Source organism: Hemiscyllium ocellatum, chromosome 32 (genome assembly GCF_020745735.1).
Source record: "Hemiscyllium ocellatum isolate sHemOce1 chromosome 32, sHemOce1.pat.X.cur, whole genome shotgun sequence".
Classification (NCBI taxonomy): domain Eukaryota; kingdom Metazoa; phylum Chordata; class Chondrichthyes; order Orectolobiformes; family Hemiscylliidae; genus Hemiscyllium; species Hemiscyllium ocellatum.
This window is the reverse complement of record NC_083432.1, coordinates 37,573,360-37,589,681: the sequence shown is the minus strand read 5'-3', so window position 1 is coordinate 37,589,681 and position 16,322 is coordinate 37,573,360. Positions and strand designations below refer to the sequence as shown.

At 38.0% G+C, this 16,322-nt stretch overlaps 1 protein-coding gene across 1 annotated transcript in view; it reads right to left on the bottom strand.

The window, feature by feature from the left end:
• The window catches only part of kat2a (K(lysine) acetyltransferase 2A), a 39,144-nt gene that overhangs the window by 17,355 nt on the left and 5,467 nt on the right, over positions 1-16,322 (bottom strand). Inside the window, exons 3-11 of the mRNA XM_060849099.1 lie at positions 14,898-15,043; positions 13,556-13,645; positions 11,350-11,531; positions 9,917-10,108; positions 7,085-7,191; positions 4,801-4,911; positions 3,128-3,264; positions 1,548-1,756; positions 731-857 (exon numbers count right to left, since the gene is read on the bottom strand). Of these exons, the coding sequence (XP_060705082.1) occupies positions 731-857; positions 1,548-1,756; positions 3,128-3,264; positions 4,801-4,911; positions 7,085-7,191; positions 9,917-10,108; positions 11,350-11,531; positions 13,556-13,645; positions 14,898-15,043 (1,301 nt within the window). The remainder of the gene's footprint in view (positions 1-730; positions 858-1,547; positions 1,757-3,127; positions 3,265-4,800; positions 4,912-7,084; positions 7,192-9,916; positions 10,109-11,349; positions 11,532-13,555; positions 13,646-14,897; positions 15,044-16,322) is intronic.

The following is a 16,322-nucleotide window of genomic DNA, read 5'->3' as shown; positions in this document are numbered from 1 at the left end:
GTTGAGGTTCTGGATTTAGGTTTGCTCGCTGAGCTGGAAGGTTCATTTCCAGACATTTCGTCAGCCTACTAGGTAACATCTTCAGCTTGTAGTCTGAATCGGGTCTTTCAAGCATAACTAATATCACTTACATGGTATTTTGTAAGGACTGTAACATTACATTGGACAAACAGGCAGAAAACGAGCTACCAGGATACATGAACTCCAACTAGCCACAAAACGACATGACCCTCTCCGACTAGTATCCTTACATACAGATAAAGAAGGACACCACTTCGACTGGGACAACATATCCATCCTAGGACAAACCAAACAAAGCCATGTACGAGAATTCCTAGAAGCATGGTATTCCAACCGGAACTCTATCAACAAACACATCGAGTTAGACCTCATCTACCATCTCCTAAGAAAAAGAACAGGAAGTGACTTCACCATAGAAAATGACATCACCAACTCAAAGAAACCCAAACACATAAATAGAAAGCAGTAATTATGAGCTGTGCTTCACCTAAGGCCCATTAGGTAACATCTTCAGTAGGGTAATGAAACGTCTGGAAATGAACCTTCCAGCTCAGCGAGCAAACCTACATAGAGTTCAACTGCCATGGATCACAGGTTAACTCAGCTCCCTTATAGTGATGTAATGAATGGTGGGGTGAACAGCTGATCCCTGTTCCTGTGGTGTACAAGGACCCCCTGAAAGGAATTGCTCCAGGAAATTATTCCTCACCTTCACCTGCTCGTTGGATGTGACAGCACAAAATACAATTTCTGTGAATCCTTGAGTGGGAAACATTCTAAAGCATATTCCTCCAATGACGCGACCATCTTTGATCAGGGCCAAGGTCTTGTGCTTTCTGTAGGAACAGGGTGTGTCACATATTGTGCAATAGTTGAAATAGGTTTTGGAAAGTTCATTAAACATAAAGATAATATAACCTGTTTTAGTTTAATCTCAGATTTAAGAGGTTACCTGTGATGCTTACATAAATGGTACTGAAATACTCAGTTCCTATTTCAGGGATACAATCAAAAATGTCACCATTGACTGCAATTTGAAATACAATTTAGATAGATACGCAGACCAATAAATGCATAACTATTTTTACCATCAACTTCAAATGCTTTAATTTCAATGTGTCACAACTCAGGACATTTTACAGAAGTGAACACAAGTTGGTTAAAATTTATTTTCTCAATGTGTCGCAACATTGAAAACACATTCATGAAGATGGTTTCCTTAAAAATATTAAAAGGTAGCTCAGAGCCAAATTAAAAGATTTATTTGAAATAAACCAGAATTATCTATACTTCCCTAAATAAATTTTAAAATGGCTCATGTGTGAGCTCACTGAATATTTCATTTCTAACCAAAAAGAAACTATATACATCAGTTGGTCTTCTAGCAGTTAAGATTTCTAAGTAGCTCTTAGAAGTTTTCTATTTTACATAGAAGATACACATTTTAAACATCATTGCTGATTATAAGGTATCATTTGTCTTTGTGAAACTCAGCTACACCATGAAATGCTCCAAAAAGTACTTACGGGTCAAAGACAAGCCTTGTGATGTATTCTTTTGGCATACGTGGCAACTGATGTGAGAAAACATTTTGTAAGCCAACCAACCACATCATTATTTTCTTATTTGACCTCTGAGAAAGTGAGTTTCCTATGACATGAAATTCAATGACACCTCGCCGCTCCTCCAGACGTGCAGCTTCATCACGAGCTGCATTTGCAGACAACAAATTTGTCTAAAAGAAACCCACAAACAAATATACATTAGAATTCTCAACCATTACCTACAACTCTTAAGCAACTCAGTTCATTCTCATCAGCAAAGCTTCAAGGGAAAGGTTTGTTTTAAAGTAAAACAGAAAAATTGATGAACTTGCAGCAGTATAGTTACAGTACTATCTAAATAATGAATTACAACATAGGATGCAAGATGCAGTAACTTCAATTTACCAATTTGCTTTGCAATGCTTTTTCTGCCGCTTGTTTATAAATTAAAGCACCATATTTGATTATCATCTCCCACATAATGTCCTTATTCACAACAAAGGAAACAAAAAGAAATAAACGGAGGGGAAGACAGCATTGCCGATTCGTGCACAGATGGTCATGGGCATTTTGGGGCAGGGCGAAATGTACGCCAGAAGTGACAGAGCATAATGCATTGAATGTGAAGGCTTATGGATTGGATGGCGGGGACAAGGGGAAATCTACTACACGCTTCAGTGAACATTATGATGGAGAATCTGCAGCTGATGATCTACGAAGACCTATAGAAAAAGCTGTTATGCAAAATAGCATTTTTGGAGAGGAGATAGAGGGAAAAACTGGGAACTCTTACTGGAAGTGGGATGGATGAAGCAAAATCAAGTTAGATGTGGGAATCTATGCATTCAATTGATAAATGAAGATGGAGAAGTCAAGGAAGTGGTAAATTGGAGACAGCACCTATGAAGGCAAGGGAAGGTTAGAAAGTATAAGCAAAGTTGATTAAACACTTCAATTTGTAAGCACAGTAGAAAATGAATTCAATTCTTTTGTTCCTAAATACCTTCAACAATCATTAATATACAAGATAAAAACAGTGAGGGACAGGACCCAAACTAGCATGGAATAAAATTCTTAAAAGAGCCCATTAAAATGGCAGGCAAAAGTAGGACCGTTTGAGTATCCATAGTAACATAGCTTGTATTTGGAGGAAGTGAGTGGAGTGAAAGGAGAAAATGTTTCAATGTGAACAAGTTCACAAAGGGGAGAATGCAGCAATGGATGAGACAGGTTGAGCCCCATTTTAGTGAAAAAAGGGACCTAGGTGTGTCAGGTCTTCCTAAAGAACAGTGGCTGAGAGGAATTGGAGGCATGTGGTGAGACAGAGACAAGGAAACATTCAATTTGCGGAGGACTTGGCACAGTCATAGATGTAGGTGGGAAGAAACCATGCCAGGGAAGAAACAAATGCAATTGAAATAGGAAACAGCATCACAACTGATCCCTTAGTCCATACCTATGCAGACGCACTTTCAAGATAGGGAATATTGATTGATATTCCCCCCTTGGACTAAAATGATGAGGATCGTAGATACAGTGCATTATTTCTAACAGTAACCTACCTCTGGGCCCAACATAGCTGCTGGGTCTGTGATAGTCAACATTACTTCATTAACCAGCTCCATAGGAATGTCACCCATCACACGCATCCTCTTTGCATCTTCGAGTGTCATGGTGTCAGACATTTTCCTTTTTTCACCTGTAAGAGGCCAACAATTACCTTGAAGTATTTGTTTTTTTTAATAAAAGAAAACCCAAAGCACGGCTTCAGGCAATTCACAAATTCAACCACTTGTCTTTATTCAAGTTAATTTGTCTCAGCCAGAGCTGACCACAATGGTAAAATTACCTTCATTGCCTCTGCTCTGAAAACATGTACACAAATAATGGATAAATATTGCACTTAGATGCCATCAAGATTCAGCTGTCTCTCAAAGTCAGTTTGCACTCTGCAGAAATAACAGCTTGACCTGTATTTACTGCGTTTTTTTCTGCCTGACTGCATTCCAGGAACTAGATGTCTACGCCACTGGATCATAGCAGGATGGCTATAACAGGGCTGACCCTGCTGCTAAATACCCTATTGACCCGAGCTGCACAGACTCTTGAGCAAAGAGCAACTCCTGGTAGAAATGAAATCAGATCCCAGTAACTATCACCATGTTCTGGAGGAAAACTAGGTAGACACTTTTTTTTTTGAGGGTCTGCATACTAAACTCATCAATGCTAGGTTGCTTGCAAAAAGGAAAGGAATTCACAAGGGAATCATCAGTTTTCCTCTCTAGTGGTTCATTGGCAAATACCTTGAAATTAGTTAACTCTACTCTGAGCAGGGAATGGTACACACTATAGGAAGAGTGAAAGGAATGCGGAAGAAAACTTACCTCACTTTATTTGACTTACATTAAAAAGGATTCTAAGTCATTGAGAGAAAGGAGGAAAAAAAAATGTGTGTACAGTATTAAGCTTTCCTGTCACTGTGCTCGTTGCTAAACAAGATATAGCAAAAGTGATGTAACCTATTAACATGGATCTCAAAAGTTCCTTCACTGGAGATTAAAGTTTCCTTTTTCACTTCAAACTATGCCATCAGGTCATTCAATTTAAAATGTGAATTCCCCTACAACTGTATTTTTGCATGACATTAAAAAAAATTGCTGCTGTGATTTAGAAGGCTCATAACAATTTAAAGCATAAGTCAATAAATGGTGTGTGGCTGCCACCATCTGACCAAGATGTATAACTGCATATTTAAGAAAAGCAGCAAATGTCACGAGAACATCAGTAGCTAATCTTGGCAAGCACTGCTAGGTTAAGCCTTGAATATCTAAGTCATGCTACAATACATCATCTATTATCTAGCACTTCATGTCTACTTCTTTCCATTTGTCATGCTAAATGGTAGGTGCTTACTCGACAAGCACAAAGTAGTATAAAGATGGCTCACAGCCTCATCAATTAACTTGGCTGTTATATCATGGTACAGACTGCTTTCAATTGAATGTCTTAGGCATCTGCACTTGAACAGTCAAACAGTCAAAAAAAGTAGGTTTAAAAAAATCCTAATCCTACAATTTAGTGATCATAAACTGACCTATTGAAAGGATTCTACTGATCCATCTATTTACATGCATAACATGCATTAGTTCTAACTAAATAACAACATTTCTGATTTTTTAATCTGATAACCATGTTAGAAAAAACCTCTTGCAGTTCAGTGGAGCATAATAATTACCTGGCTCTGGCTCAGAAACCCCCATTTCAACACTAATGGATGCTGGACTTGAGCTACAATTGATGTTTCTGCTTGATGTAGGGATACTAGGCACTGGGGATGGACTAACAGCTGAAAAATAAAATGTCAGTCATAAGACATTGTTTTTCCAAAACAAGTTGCTATGAATAAATACATCATTACACAAATAAATATATACAGCAGATGATCGGACATCCAAGCTACATTAAGTGATGCACATTGAACCAGAAAGAGTCTTTGAGCACTATTGGATATCTGCAGTGCAGTTCTAGCTTCAAATTAGTATGGGCAATGTGCATTAATCCTTCGAGGACTGAAGCAGCATTAAAACACTATGAACGTTAGGAACTACAGGCTTGCTGTCATACATGTCATCCACATACTACTGTGTAATATTCAATATTAAGTTCAAATGGCCCATTTCATATATATATGTATATATACTAAGCATGTACAGTTGAAAGCTGGGAACTGAAGCTCTCTGTATGTTCACATTTCTGCCTGCATATTTTAAACCACTGCTCTGAACATGAATCAATAAAACCCAAATTGAGTTTCTAGATTTGCAGAAAAAATTATGAAAAATTATGAAAATAAATAAAAAAACATTTTTTCCTGCTTTGTGCCCAATTGGAAAATATACTGGCAGTTGCGGAGCTCATTAATATTTATTTCTATCCAAGACTTGGTTGTGGTTAATGAAGGTCAATCACTGTAGGATCAGGACATCACTACTGGAGTACCCTAGGGTACTTCCTGAAGCGCAAACATTTCAGCTTAATTTATAACCTCCCCTCCATCACAAAATGAGAGCCAAGGATGTGTACTAGGAACTGCACAAGATACAGTTCCATTCCCATTCCTCAGATACTAAGCGGTCTGGTTAACATTAAGTTTGGCATGCAAGTGATACACATGTCACACACTGCAAGTCAATCAATATTTCCAACAGGAGAGAATATAACCATTTCAACTTGACATTCAACAATATTATCATTACTGATCCTTCCATCATCACGCTGAGGAGTATCATTCCAAAGAAACTGAACTGAATGAGCCGTTTAAATTACTGTGGCTACAAGAACAGGGCAAAGACTGGGGAGTTCTGCAGCAAGTAACTCACATCTTGACTCCTCAAAGCCAGCCAGCATCTACAATGTACAAGTTAGCAGTGTGACTGAAAACCATTTACCTGGACGAGGGCAGCTCCAACAACACTTAAGCTAATGTCATCCAGGACAACACTTGATTGGTGCCCCATCTAAAGTAAACACTCACTGGTCCAGTGGCAACAATATGAACCATTTGCATGATGAACTGCAGCAATTCACCAACGCTCCATCAACAACACTTCCTCATCTTGTAACTTCTACCACCAGCACCTGCAAATTCCCCTTCAAGCCACATAACATTCTGGCTTGGAACTACAGCAAATTTTGTTTTAATCAGCATCTTAACCACTAGCACTCTTTATAAACTGGCAAATATTATAATACTGGAAGCTTACATTATTATCATGATTGCCATGATGTCAGAGTAATCAGTGGAGGATGGAAGTGAGAAGCCTCTCTGCCACCAAGTTTAAGGCAAAGTTGCATTATTACTCAAGTGATTTATGCTATAAATAAAGTATATACGCCTTGTATTACATTTCTATTAGTGTGTGCTTCTACATTGATCATGTGGATTTCTTGATCAACTGGAATATTTGATCAATTAGCACATTCCTGGTCTCATAGGTATCAGCTAACAAAATGGTTGCTGTAAACAGTTGGTTTTTAGATAAAATACTGTGGGATACCCACCAGATGGACTGCAGCAGTTCAAAGCAGCAGCTCACCAGCATCTCAGAGGCCAATCAAGGATGGACAACAAATGCTGGGCATGCCACTGATGTCATAAACCAAAGAATAATTTTGAGAAGAGCTAGAGGATGAACACTTTTCATATCAGACTTAAAACATTGAGTGTTCCAAGATTAAAAGATGCACATTTAAGGTTTTTCTTGTTCTGAACCAGGATGTCTCAGTTTGTTCCTTAGTAAAGCACATTCTTTCACCAGTAATTTTGTGGCATCACTTAATGAGGCTTCTAATTAATGTTGGAGGAGGGACAATTTTCTGCTCAATCCACAACTACTTAAATACTAAAGAAAACATGGATGATAAATAAACAAACTTTCGCCGTTGGGACTCTTCATTGATTCCTCCAACACAAGTGAGAGCACACACTGGCAGCAAGTGTCAAATATACAGGCAGATACCTGTCTGTTGCCCCAGTTGTACTCCTTCTGCAGTAGACAAAGTGAAATCAGAATCCCAGATTGGAGAACTCTGGCCATAAATTTCTTCTTCCAACATTGACAAGAATCTGCAAGATAAACAAAACTAAACTGCAATTTTGGAAAGATCATTGTACCTAAAAATTATACATTAGTTGAAACAGCTTAAAACACACCTTTATATATTACCCAAATAAGAACTCCAAATAAGAGGGACCAGGGTAAAGTGATGTAAACAATGCAAGGGTGATATGAGAGGAAGAACATTTTCACTGGTTGGAAACATGGTGGAGGCAGGTTCAGTTGAGGTATTCAAGAGGGCACTGGTTGGTTTTTTGTCAATTGTTACAGTGTACAGGCATATAGGGAAAAGGCAGAAGGTTGACATTAGATAATAAAGCTGGTGCAAACACAATAAAGGCCAAAAGGCCTTACTCTGCACTAATAGTCCTGTGAAGACTCTAACTTGTTTAATAAGAACAGACTCACTTCCAAGCGTTTGCTTCAGAATAAAACTAAGTGGTTAAATACCCTAGGTAAAGATTTTTTTAAAAAACATGAGGTAACTTAATTTTTGAGCTTTCAAGCTCCTCTTTGAATTGAGCTCAAACTTGCGAGGGAAATTGAGTTGCACATAAGCCCTACGTAGCTAGTTAAAGATCCCCACGGCAACAAAGTAGAATTTAATCAACATATTTATGTACTACCAAACAATTCTTGTCAGTGCTATCAATTGATGATTCTAGTGTTTGAATCAAACCCAGATATATGCACTTTCCAGTCTTGTTCAAATGTTACTATTTAGCAGTACTATGAATGAGATCAGAGAGACATTGTTGATAGGTGAATGATGGGGGTGTGATGGCTTTAGCAGGAACATAGATTACTAGAACAGTTGATAGAACATTGCTATTGAAGATAACCAGGACTTTGGAAACCTTGATTCACCCACACATTTAGGATAAAGGTGTATGTGTAGGAACAGTTTCTGAGGCAGTGTCAGAAGCAAAGTGTTTACTCTGATAGCTGCTTCTAAGCTGCGCTTCTTTCACAGCCCCAAAGAAAATACTGCAAAAAAAGTGCTGCATCAACGACAAGGGAAAATTTAGGGGTGGTATTAGATCTAAGGAAGGGTATACAAATTAGCAAAAAAAAAGCAACAGACCTGAGAATTGGGAGGAGTTAATTTTGCTGAAAAGAAAGACAAAGGGATTGACTAAGAAAGGGAAAACATGAGAGCAACATACAAATTTTGGTTCTTCCTTCACAAAGGAAGGCACAATTAACCTCCAGACATGTCAGGGTACACAGTATCTAGTGACAGGAAGGAACTGACAGAAATATTAGTAAGGAAATGGTGTTGGGGAAATTGATTGGACTAAAGGCAAATAAATTCCTAGGGTTCAATAATCAACATCCCAGAGTACTTAAAGGAAGTGGCCTAGAAATAGCAGATGCATTGGTGGTCATCCTTCAAGATTCTGTCCACAATGAATTGGAGGGCAGCTATTATAACTCTCATTTTAAAAAGTAGGAAGAGAGAAAATGGAGAATTCTGACTGGTTAGGCTGACATTAGTAACAAGGAAAATGCGAGAGTCCATTACAAAATACTTAATAGCAGAGCACTTAGAAAGCTGGGACATGATTGGAGAAGAGTCAGCAAAAATCTATGAAACTTGATAAACCGATTGGAATTTTACAAGGATGTAACTAATAGAGTGAGAAGGGAAACAGCGGATGTGGTTTACTTGAATTTTCAGAAAGCATTTGCTAAGATTCCACTAATTGAACTAAGTTGAGAATTGGTTGGCAGGCAGAAAACACAATGTCAGAATAAATGGATCATTTTCTTTGTGGCGACCAGCAACTAGTGGGGTACCGCAGGAATCAGTACTTCTATCTCAGCTATTCACACAATTATATTGATGATTTAGATGAGTGATCTAACTGTAATATCTCCACGTTTGTGGATGACACAAAGCTGGGTGGGAAGGTGAAAAAATGAGAAAGATGCAGAGATGCTGAATTGGACACACTGGCTAGGCAAATGCATTGCAGATGCAGTATTGTGGATAAACGTGAGGCTGGCCTCTTTGGTAGCAAAAGCAGGAAGGTAGATTATATTGCATGGAAATAGATCGAAAAAGGAGGTGGTGCAACAAGACCTGGGTGGCCTTGTACTAGTTGCTGAAAGTAAATAGATAGCAATATCTTGTTACAATTGTATAGGGTCTTGGTGAGATCACAGACAGTACTGTAAGCAATTTTGGGCTCCTTATTGGAGGAAGGATGCTCTGGCTATGGAGACAGTACAACAAAGGTTTATCAGACGGAGGTCTGGGATGGCAGATCTGACATAAGACCACCAACTGGTTCGAAAGGACTATATTCACTTGAGTTCAGACGTATGAGATGGGGGGTTTCATAGAAACCAAAAAATTTGAAAAGAACGAGACAGAAAAAACATAGGATGGATGTTACCGATGAACGTAGTACCAAACAAGGGGTCACAGTCCAAGGATATGTTATAGGTCATTTAGGACTGAGATCAGGAGAAGTTTCTTCACCAAGACAATGGTTGGTCTGTGGAATTGTCTGACACAGAAAGCAGTTGAGGTCAAAACATTTACTGTTATCAAGTAGTTTGACACAGTTCTTAAGGCTGAAAGGATCAAAGGATATGGGGAGAAAGCAGGAACAGAGTTTAGACATGGATGATTAGCCACGATCATATGAATGGCAAAGCAGGCTCCAAGGGCAAAACGGCCTACTTCTCCTCACTGTGTGTAACCCTGAAGCATTAACCTCTTACTTTGGGAAGTGGGTGAGGATAAGTGTTCGTTTTTCTGGCATCAGCTTGTCTTTCTCCACCCTGAACTTCTCAAGCAACTGCCGTCGTGTGACTGTGAAGATGGACCTCAGCAGTGTCCTCCCAAAGACCTGTGTAGTTTCATATCGAGGAAGACTGTCACAGCTTTGAGGGACATGACAGTAGCAGAGCCATCTGGAATACAAAGAAGACCACGATTTTAAAAAATTACCCCGTATTTTTGCAAATAGAAATTCAAAAAGCCAAGACTGAGACCTTAGAAACCAATGTGAAAATTTTACATTATTTCTTTTCAGAATTGAATATGTCAATATTTCTAAAATGATGCCAGTAAAAGAAAAACTCAGCCCTATTTTACCAATGATAGAGTTCCTTCCTTCATCTGGCACTTAAACTGCCCACATAAATTAACAATTATGGAACAGTACAAAAATAGTGAAGTAAAAGATGCAAAACACAACTGTGCAAAAGGGATTGTTCTTCTAAGTTTGGTGATGAGAAAGATTATGGACAGAAATGAAAGGGCTTTACATTTTGCACCCAGCTAGTACATGACATTGAACGCTTACCACAGACTGTTTTATTTGCTAAACATCCTTCACTTTAACCGGCTTAAAATTCACAAAATAATGCTAGACGTTAAAGCCTCCCCGACAAAACAGCAAAAACCTTCTTCCCACACAGTAACTGGTTTTACACAGATCAGAGGTTGCAACGTTAATCGCATTATTCGCGTTTATAGACAAGAACAGAAACTATCGTTACTAAGTAATTGTTTACTTAAAACTAAAATTTCACAAGACTATACTCAAAAGGAAAGGATTAGCAAATAAAACAACAGCTCCCAACTAGTATGTGGAAACGATATCAAATTTAATACTGTACTCCAGGACACAAAGTTAAGATTCCTTCCTCCTTTTTCTCAGTTGGACCTCAGATGGCCTTTATATTGAACCGGTTTTGTTTTGAAATTCATTGATTCAACAAAGTCAATGGGAACTAACATAATATACCCCAGGTGCCAAAATAACTTTTCCCACTATCCATTTTACTTTTGGGATTGAAACCATTAGTCCAATATAAAATGAGTTGTGGCAGTCTTAAACAATTGCTGACAACAGCCAAAATGCGAGAATACCCAATATTTGGCAAATCTATATCATGTCTGTCACAATAAGTGCTGCAGAAACTGAAAGTGTCACATTTGTGCAATAGAATATTATTCCAACAGTCGAACTGCAACATATTGCTGAGAATGTTGGTAAAGTAAAATGAAAGAGAATGTTAGTTCATGTCTGGCTGAAAGAAGATTATGCTCACACCAAGTTTGCTTCTCAGATTCTTCATAGTGAGCAAATTCTAAAACAATTACTGAACTTTTCACAAATATATTTATAATGCTATCCAATTAATACCTGGTATAATTAACTTTGTATGCATCAACATCCTCGTTCTGTGACCTCTGCCGGAACTGAGATGGAGTTTCTAGTTTCCAGTAGTTCAAACAGAGCAGAAACATTTTGGAAAGTTCATACATTGTTTGCTTTTCTTTGGCAGGAATGTGGCTGAATTTGTACTGAACAAAATTAAAAATTCCCTGGTAGAAACAGAATATCAAAGATTTAAATTATCACGTGTACTCAAGATATTTTGCTTCAGTTTAAGACAACTTACCTTTAACGATTCCGTTCTTAAATCTACATTATCCACTGCCTTGACCTCACTGTAATACATTTAAACTAGTAAGAGTCAACAGGATAAATAAATTAACTGTCACCAAAATAGCTGGAGAGCATTTTGAAGCTCAGGTTTAATTTGAACAAAATGTTCAAGCTGCCTGCTTCAAACTGACCTTCCAGTTGACAATTCAGCTGCAATATTGATCAATCTTTAGGGTACCCATTGCAGCAACAGAGCAAGCATGCAGAGAAATATGGGGATCATGACACGAAAGCCCTGGGGAGCCACCCAGATTATTTTTATGTGGTGCAAAGAACAATATCAAAAAAAATATTAAAACTGGTATTTTCAGAATCTCAAATGTCTGATCAGCATCACATTCCAAGGATTTGTACTGTACTATCATCTGAAGGTCTAATTTATAGCAAATGACCTTAAATTTGCATTTAAGCAGAGATCCATTATCTGAAATTGGCAGATTCCAACAAGGCAGAAAAACAATCACTCTCATTTAGAGAATACTGCCTCATCCACTAATGCTAATTTTAACAAGTTAAAGGCACCACAGCTCCGTTCCTTTATCTTCAAGTGTAAGAAACTCAGTTTTCTTTTGCTTCGAACTGTTTCCATCAACTCAAACTCTTGAAGATCTAAGGTTCTGAGTACAAGACCCTTTCATGAGAACTCAAGCACACAATCTGGCTACACTTTACAATAACTCCAATTGCTTTAAAATATTTTGGCAAGTTCTGAGTCACTATAGAAATTTAACTGTTTATAAAATCTTAGTCTGCTCAAGCCACTTGACCTTCACCTAATGATGATAATTTGGGCAGTATTCCTCTTAATTTTTGCTTCTCATTCTTTCTGTCTGTCTTCCAACCATCGCAATGCTTTGGTTCCTTCCTATATTGCCACTGTGTTGAAGTCAAGTCTCAATGCTTTGTCTCCCAGTCCAACACATTTTTATCTCCCCCCTCTGTATCCAAATTGTGGAACTCATCTTCCTTAGTTTAAACTTACTCTTGGAATACATAGATATTATAAACCCAAGATTATTGTTATCTAATAATTGTGAAATTTGTCATAGCCCCAGAGGCCCATACGCTGCTCAGCAAGATCTGTGGTAGAAATTTTAACCTGAGCATCACAGCAACTAAACCTTTATGGTGACCTCAGCTGGTACTGGAATTGAACCCATGCCCCTGGCATCACTTTGTATTGCAAATCAGACGTCTAACCAACTGAGCTAACCAACCCCCAATCTAATCTTGACCGGCTACCATTTGCCTCTACTTCTCTTTAATTCTAAGGACACATGATGGTGTCTTATCTAGGCATCATTATATTTCTCAGTTTTGAAAAATGACTTACCAAGAGGATCAAATGTACTAAGTGACAGTGTCCAGGTGTCAATAACATGTCAGAGAGAGATGGAGGTTTACATTCCCCCATTTGGGAGCCATGCTGTTCAGGTAAAGTCAATGCTTGCTATTCATTTCAACTTCAAAAAGCAAAAACAATCATAAAAAATCCTTCTATGAAACTGTGTAATTTCTACATAATAGACTTGACTTATATTGACATACTGCATTTTAAATATTTAGTTATGGAACAAGACATCAAAAGTTAGAAATACTTTTCTCACCCAGTCTAAAGTACACAAAAATCAAAACCTGGGCCTTTATCCTCACTGATATTCTAATTATACAATATTTGAAATTGACCACCATTGGTTTCTTACTATCTCATAGCCACTCAACTTTAGTCAAGTACTTGTTGTGATGCAAGTTTTAATGAAAAACTATTTGCATTCCCACGAGACTCACATGTTTAGTCAGTTTGTTTAAAATTTAGATTATGTGCAGAATATTCTGTCACTTATATTCCAGTCAAAATTACAATCACAAATTTTAGGATAAAATTGGGATAAAATTTCACCTGTTCAATGCTTGGTTTTTCAAATGGAGGGCTTCCCAATTTTCCTTCCACTACAGGACGGGCCATTTGCAAAATACATTTCCGTAAAAGCTAACAGAAAGGAAATCAAAGTTACTTGCTTTATTACCATGTGTGAAATATAGTACAGATTGAGGACAGCAGTTTCAACTTGTACATTGCTTGGTAAACTCTACACAACATAAAAATAATGCTTACCCTCTTTGGTTAATCAAACTTACCTGGAGAGCTTTAATATTACAGGCACATTGCATACATGTCTGTTTCACAGGATTTCTAAAAAGTCAATACATACATTGTACTCTTCTCAAAATATAGCAACCCAAAATACAAATTCTAACCAAGCAAAAGACATCCACCTACATCATTACGTTACAGATGCTGCCTGACATGCTAAGTATTTCTAGAATTTTCTATTTTTAGTAATGTTGTGAATCGATCATAGAACTTCTAACCTATCCTTTTAATCCTTTCCTCATGGATCCTTTCTGCGATTCTGGTAAAGGAACTCAGGAAATAGGAGGAGTCATCAGTCAGTTGGCACCGTAAGCCTGGTTCACCATTCAACTAGATCATGACTGATTTTCCATCTGAATATAATCATTTTCCTACATTATTCTCTTGTCCTCGATGTCTTTAGTATCGATCGACCTCTGTCCTGTCAAAATGTGTAAAAACAACCTACATCACTATTTAAAGAATCGCATGGTAATTCACCTCTTGTCTTGCCCACCATTTATTTCAGAACGGGCATCATTTATCTGGGCATCCATCTTAGACCTCTCTGTGGCACCCTGAGTTCACAGGCCATATTATTTTCTCTGCATTATACCAGTGATTACTCTTTAAGAAGTAACTTAAGCAATTTCAGACAACCTGAGGTAGTATAAGGCATACAAGTAAATGCCGACTCTTCATTTCCTGTTTTTTGAAAACTTACAAATAGCAATAACATGTGCATGCTTTACAATTACGATGTTTCAAAACTATGCAGAAACATTTATGCAACAAAAGGATATGCAGTAACAGTGCTGCGTATTTGTTTTTGCTCCCAAGGCTTACTTTGCTCACAAAATCTTAAATTTTATAACATTAGCGTTCACTAATAATGAGTTGCTTATATTCATAGTGAGCCTCACAATAACTCCTTGCAATGTGCATCATACATTTAGCTTGTACTTGAAGTCAAAATTAAGTTTCTTAGGATTTCATGAGAGCTCAGCAAATATTCCTCAAAATACAAAAGGAAACAAAAAACTGTTGCACTAATCTCATAAATAACACAATCTAGATCACCCAGAGAGTACCAGCCGCACAGATTTACCTTGAAAAGATAGAAATAGACTTGTTTTGTATCCGTGTCCTCCTCTTTGTGAACTGACATAAAGAGATTCTCCACATCCACCACCATCCCAAGAAGTCTGTTAATCTCATCTTCTGAGACATTATCCAAGTGAGAAACATGGTCCGCTAATGGTCAAACATGCAAACTATTACAGTCTGAGCATAAGAATGTCATCTGGCTAGTTTGCTACACATTTTCAGATATGATGTAATATCTACAGCGACAGTGCATTTCATATCTTTAATGAAAAAAAAGCACACAAGCATTAAAAAAAAGTCATAAATGAAGATCCTCTTAGTCAAAGAGGCAGGTTCTTTAAAGCATCTTAGAATCAGAGACATACAGCATGGAAACGGACCTTTGGTCCAACTCGTTCATGCCGAGCAGATATCATAACCTAGTCTAGTCCCATTTACCAGCTTATGGCCCATGTTCTTGTATACCTAGCCAGATGCCTTTTAAATGTGTAATTGTCCCAGTCTCTACCACAAACTCTGACAACCCATTCCATACATGCACCATCCTCTGAGTGAAAAGGTTGTCCCTTTCAAACATAAGGAGAGGCTGATTAGGCCAGGGCTGTTTTCCTCGGAGCATCGGGGGCTGAGGGATAACCTTATAAAGGTTTATAAAATCAAGAGAGCATGGTAAGATAAATAGACAATGTATTTTCCCTGGGGTGGGAGTCCAGAACTAGAGGACATAGGTTTAGGGTGATTTTAAAGGAGAAATGTGAGAGTTTGAGACGCCAAGAATTTTAGGCAGGGAACTCAGAGTGCTAGATTCTTGACAGCTAAAAGTACTAAGGATTAAAATCAGGGAACTACATGAGATCAGAATTGGAGGTGCAACACCACAGGAGTTTATTGAGATAGAAACAGGGAGAGGCAAAACCATGAAAGATCTGAAAACAAGGGTGAGAATTCTAAAATTGAAAATGTCACTTTTTTTACATCACTTCTTTACATGAAGTAAAACTACATTCAATAGCCCTCTAATTTGGCTGAGCAGCACAGATGAATTTTTTTACCATGTTAATCTATAAGTGGCAAGCCAATAATTACAAGTCCTACCACACCCACACCATCTTTGTGGGAAAGTCACTGGTATCCAGACTGCGTGTATTTTCTTTTTGCTCAAGCAAGGCAGGTAAGTCAGCATATTGGGAAAATCATCACATGGACCTCAATCCAAAGCAAAGGTCAGTCTTCACCCATTTCTACTTTTCACACCAGTCACTTCTGTACCATTGAGTGAGGCCAAACATTCTAGGCTGTGCACGCTGAATATTGAGCTGTTAGACACTGTGGAATCCGATATGCTGCGATCTAGAGTCAGCTGACAAAAATTCACCGTATTTACATCTGAAAGACAGAAGGCTTTCATTCCATCCTGTTGGGCTGG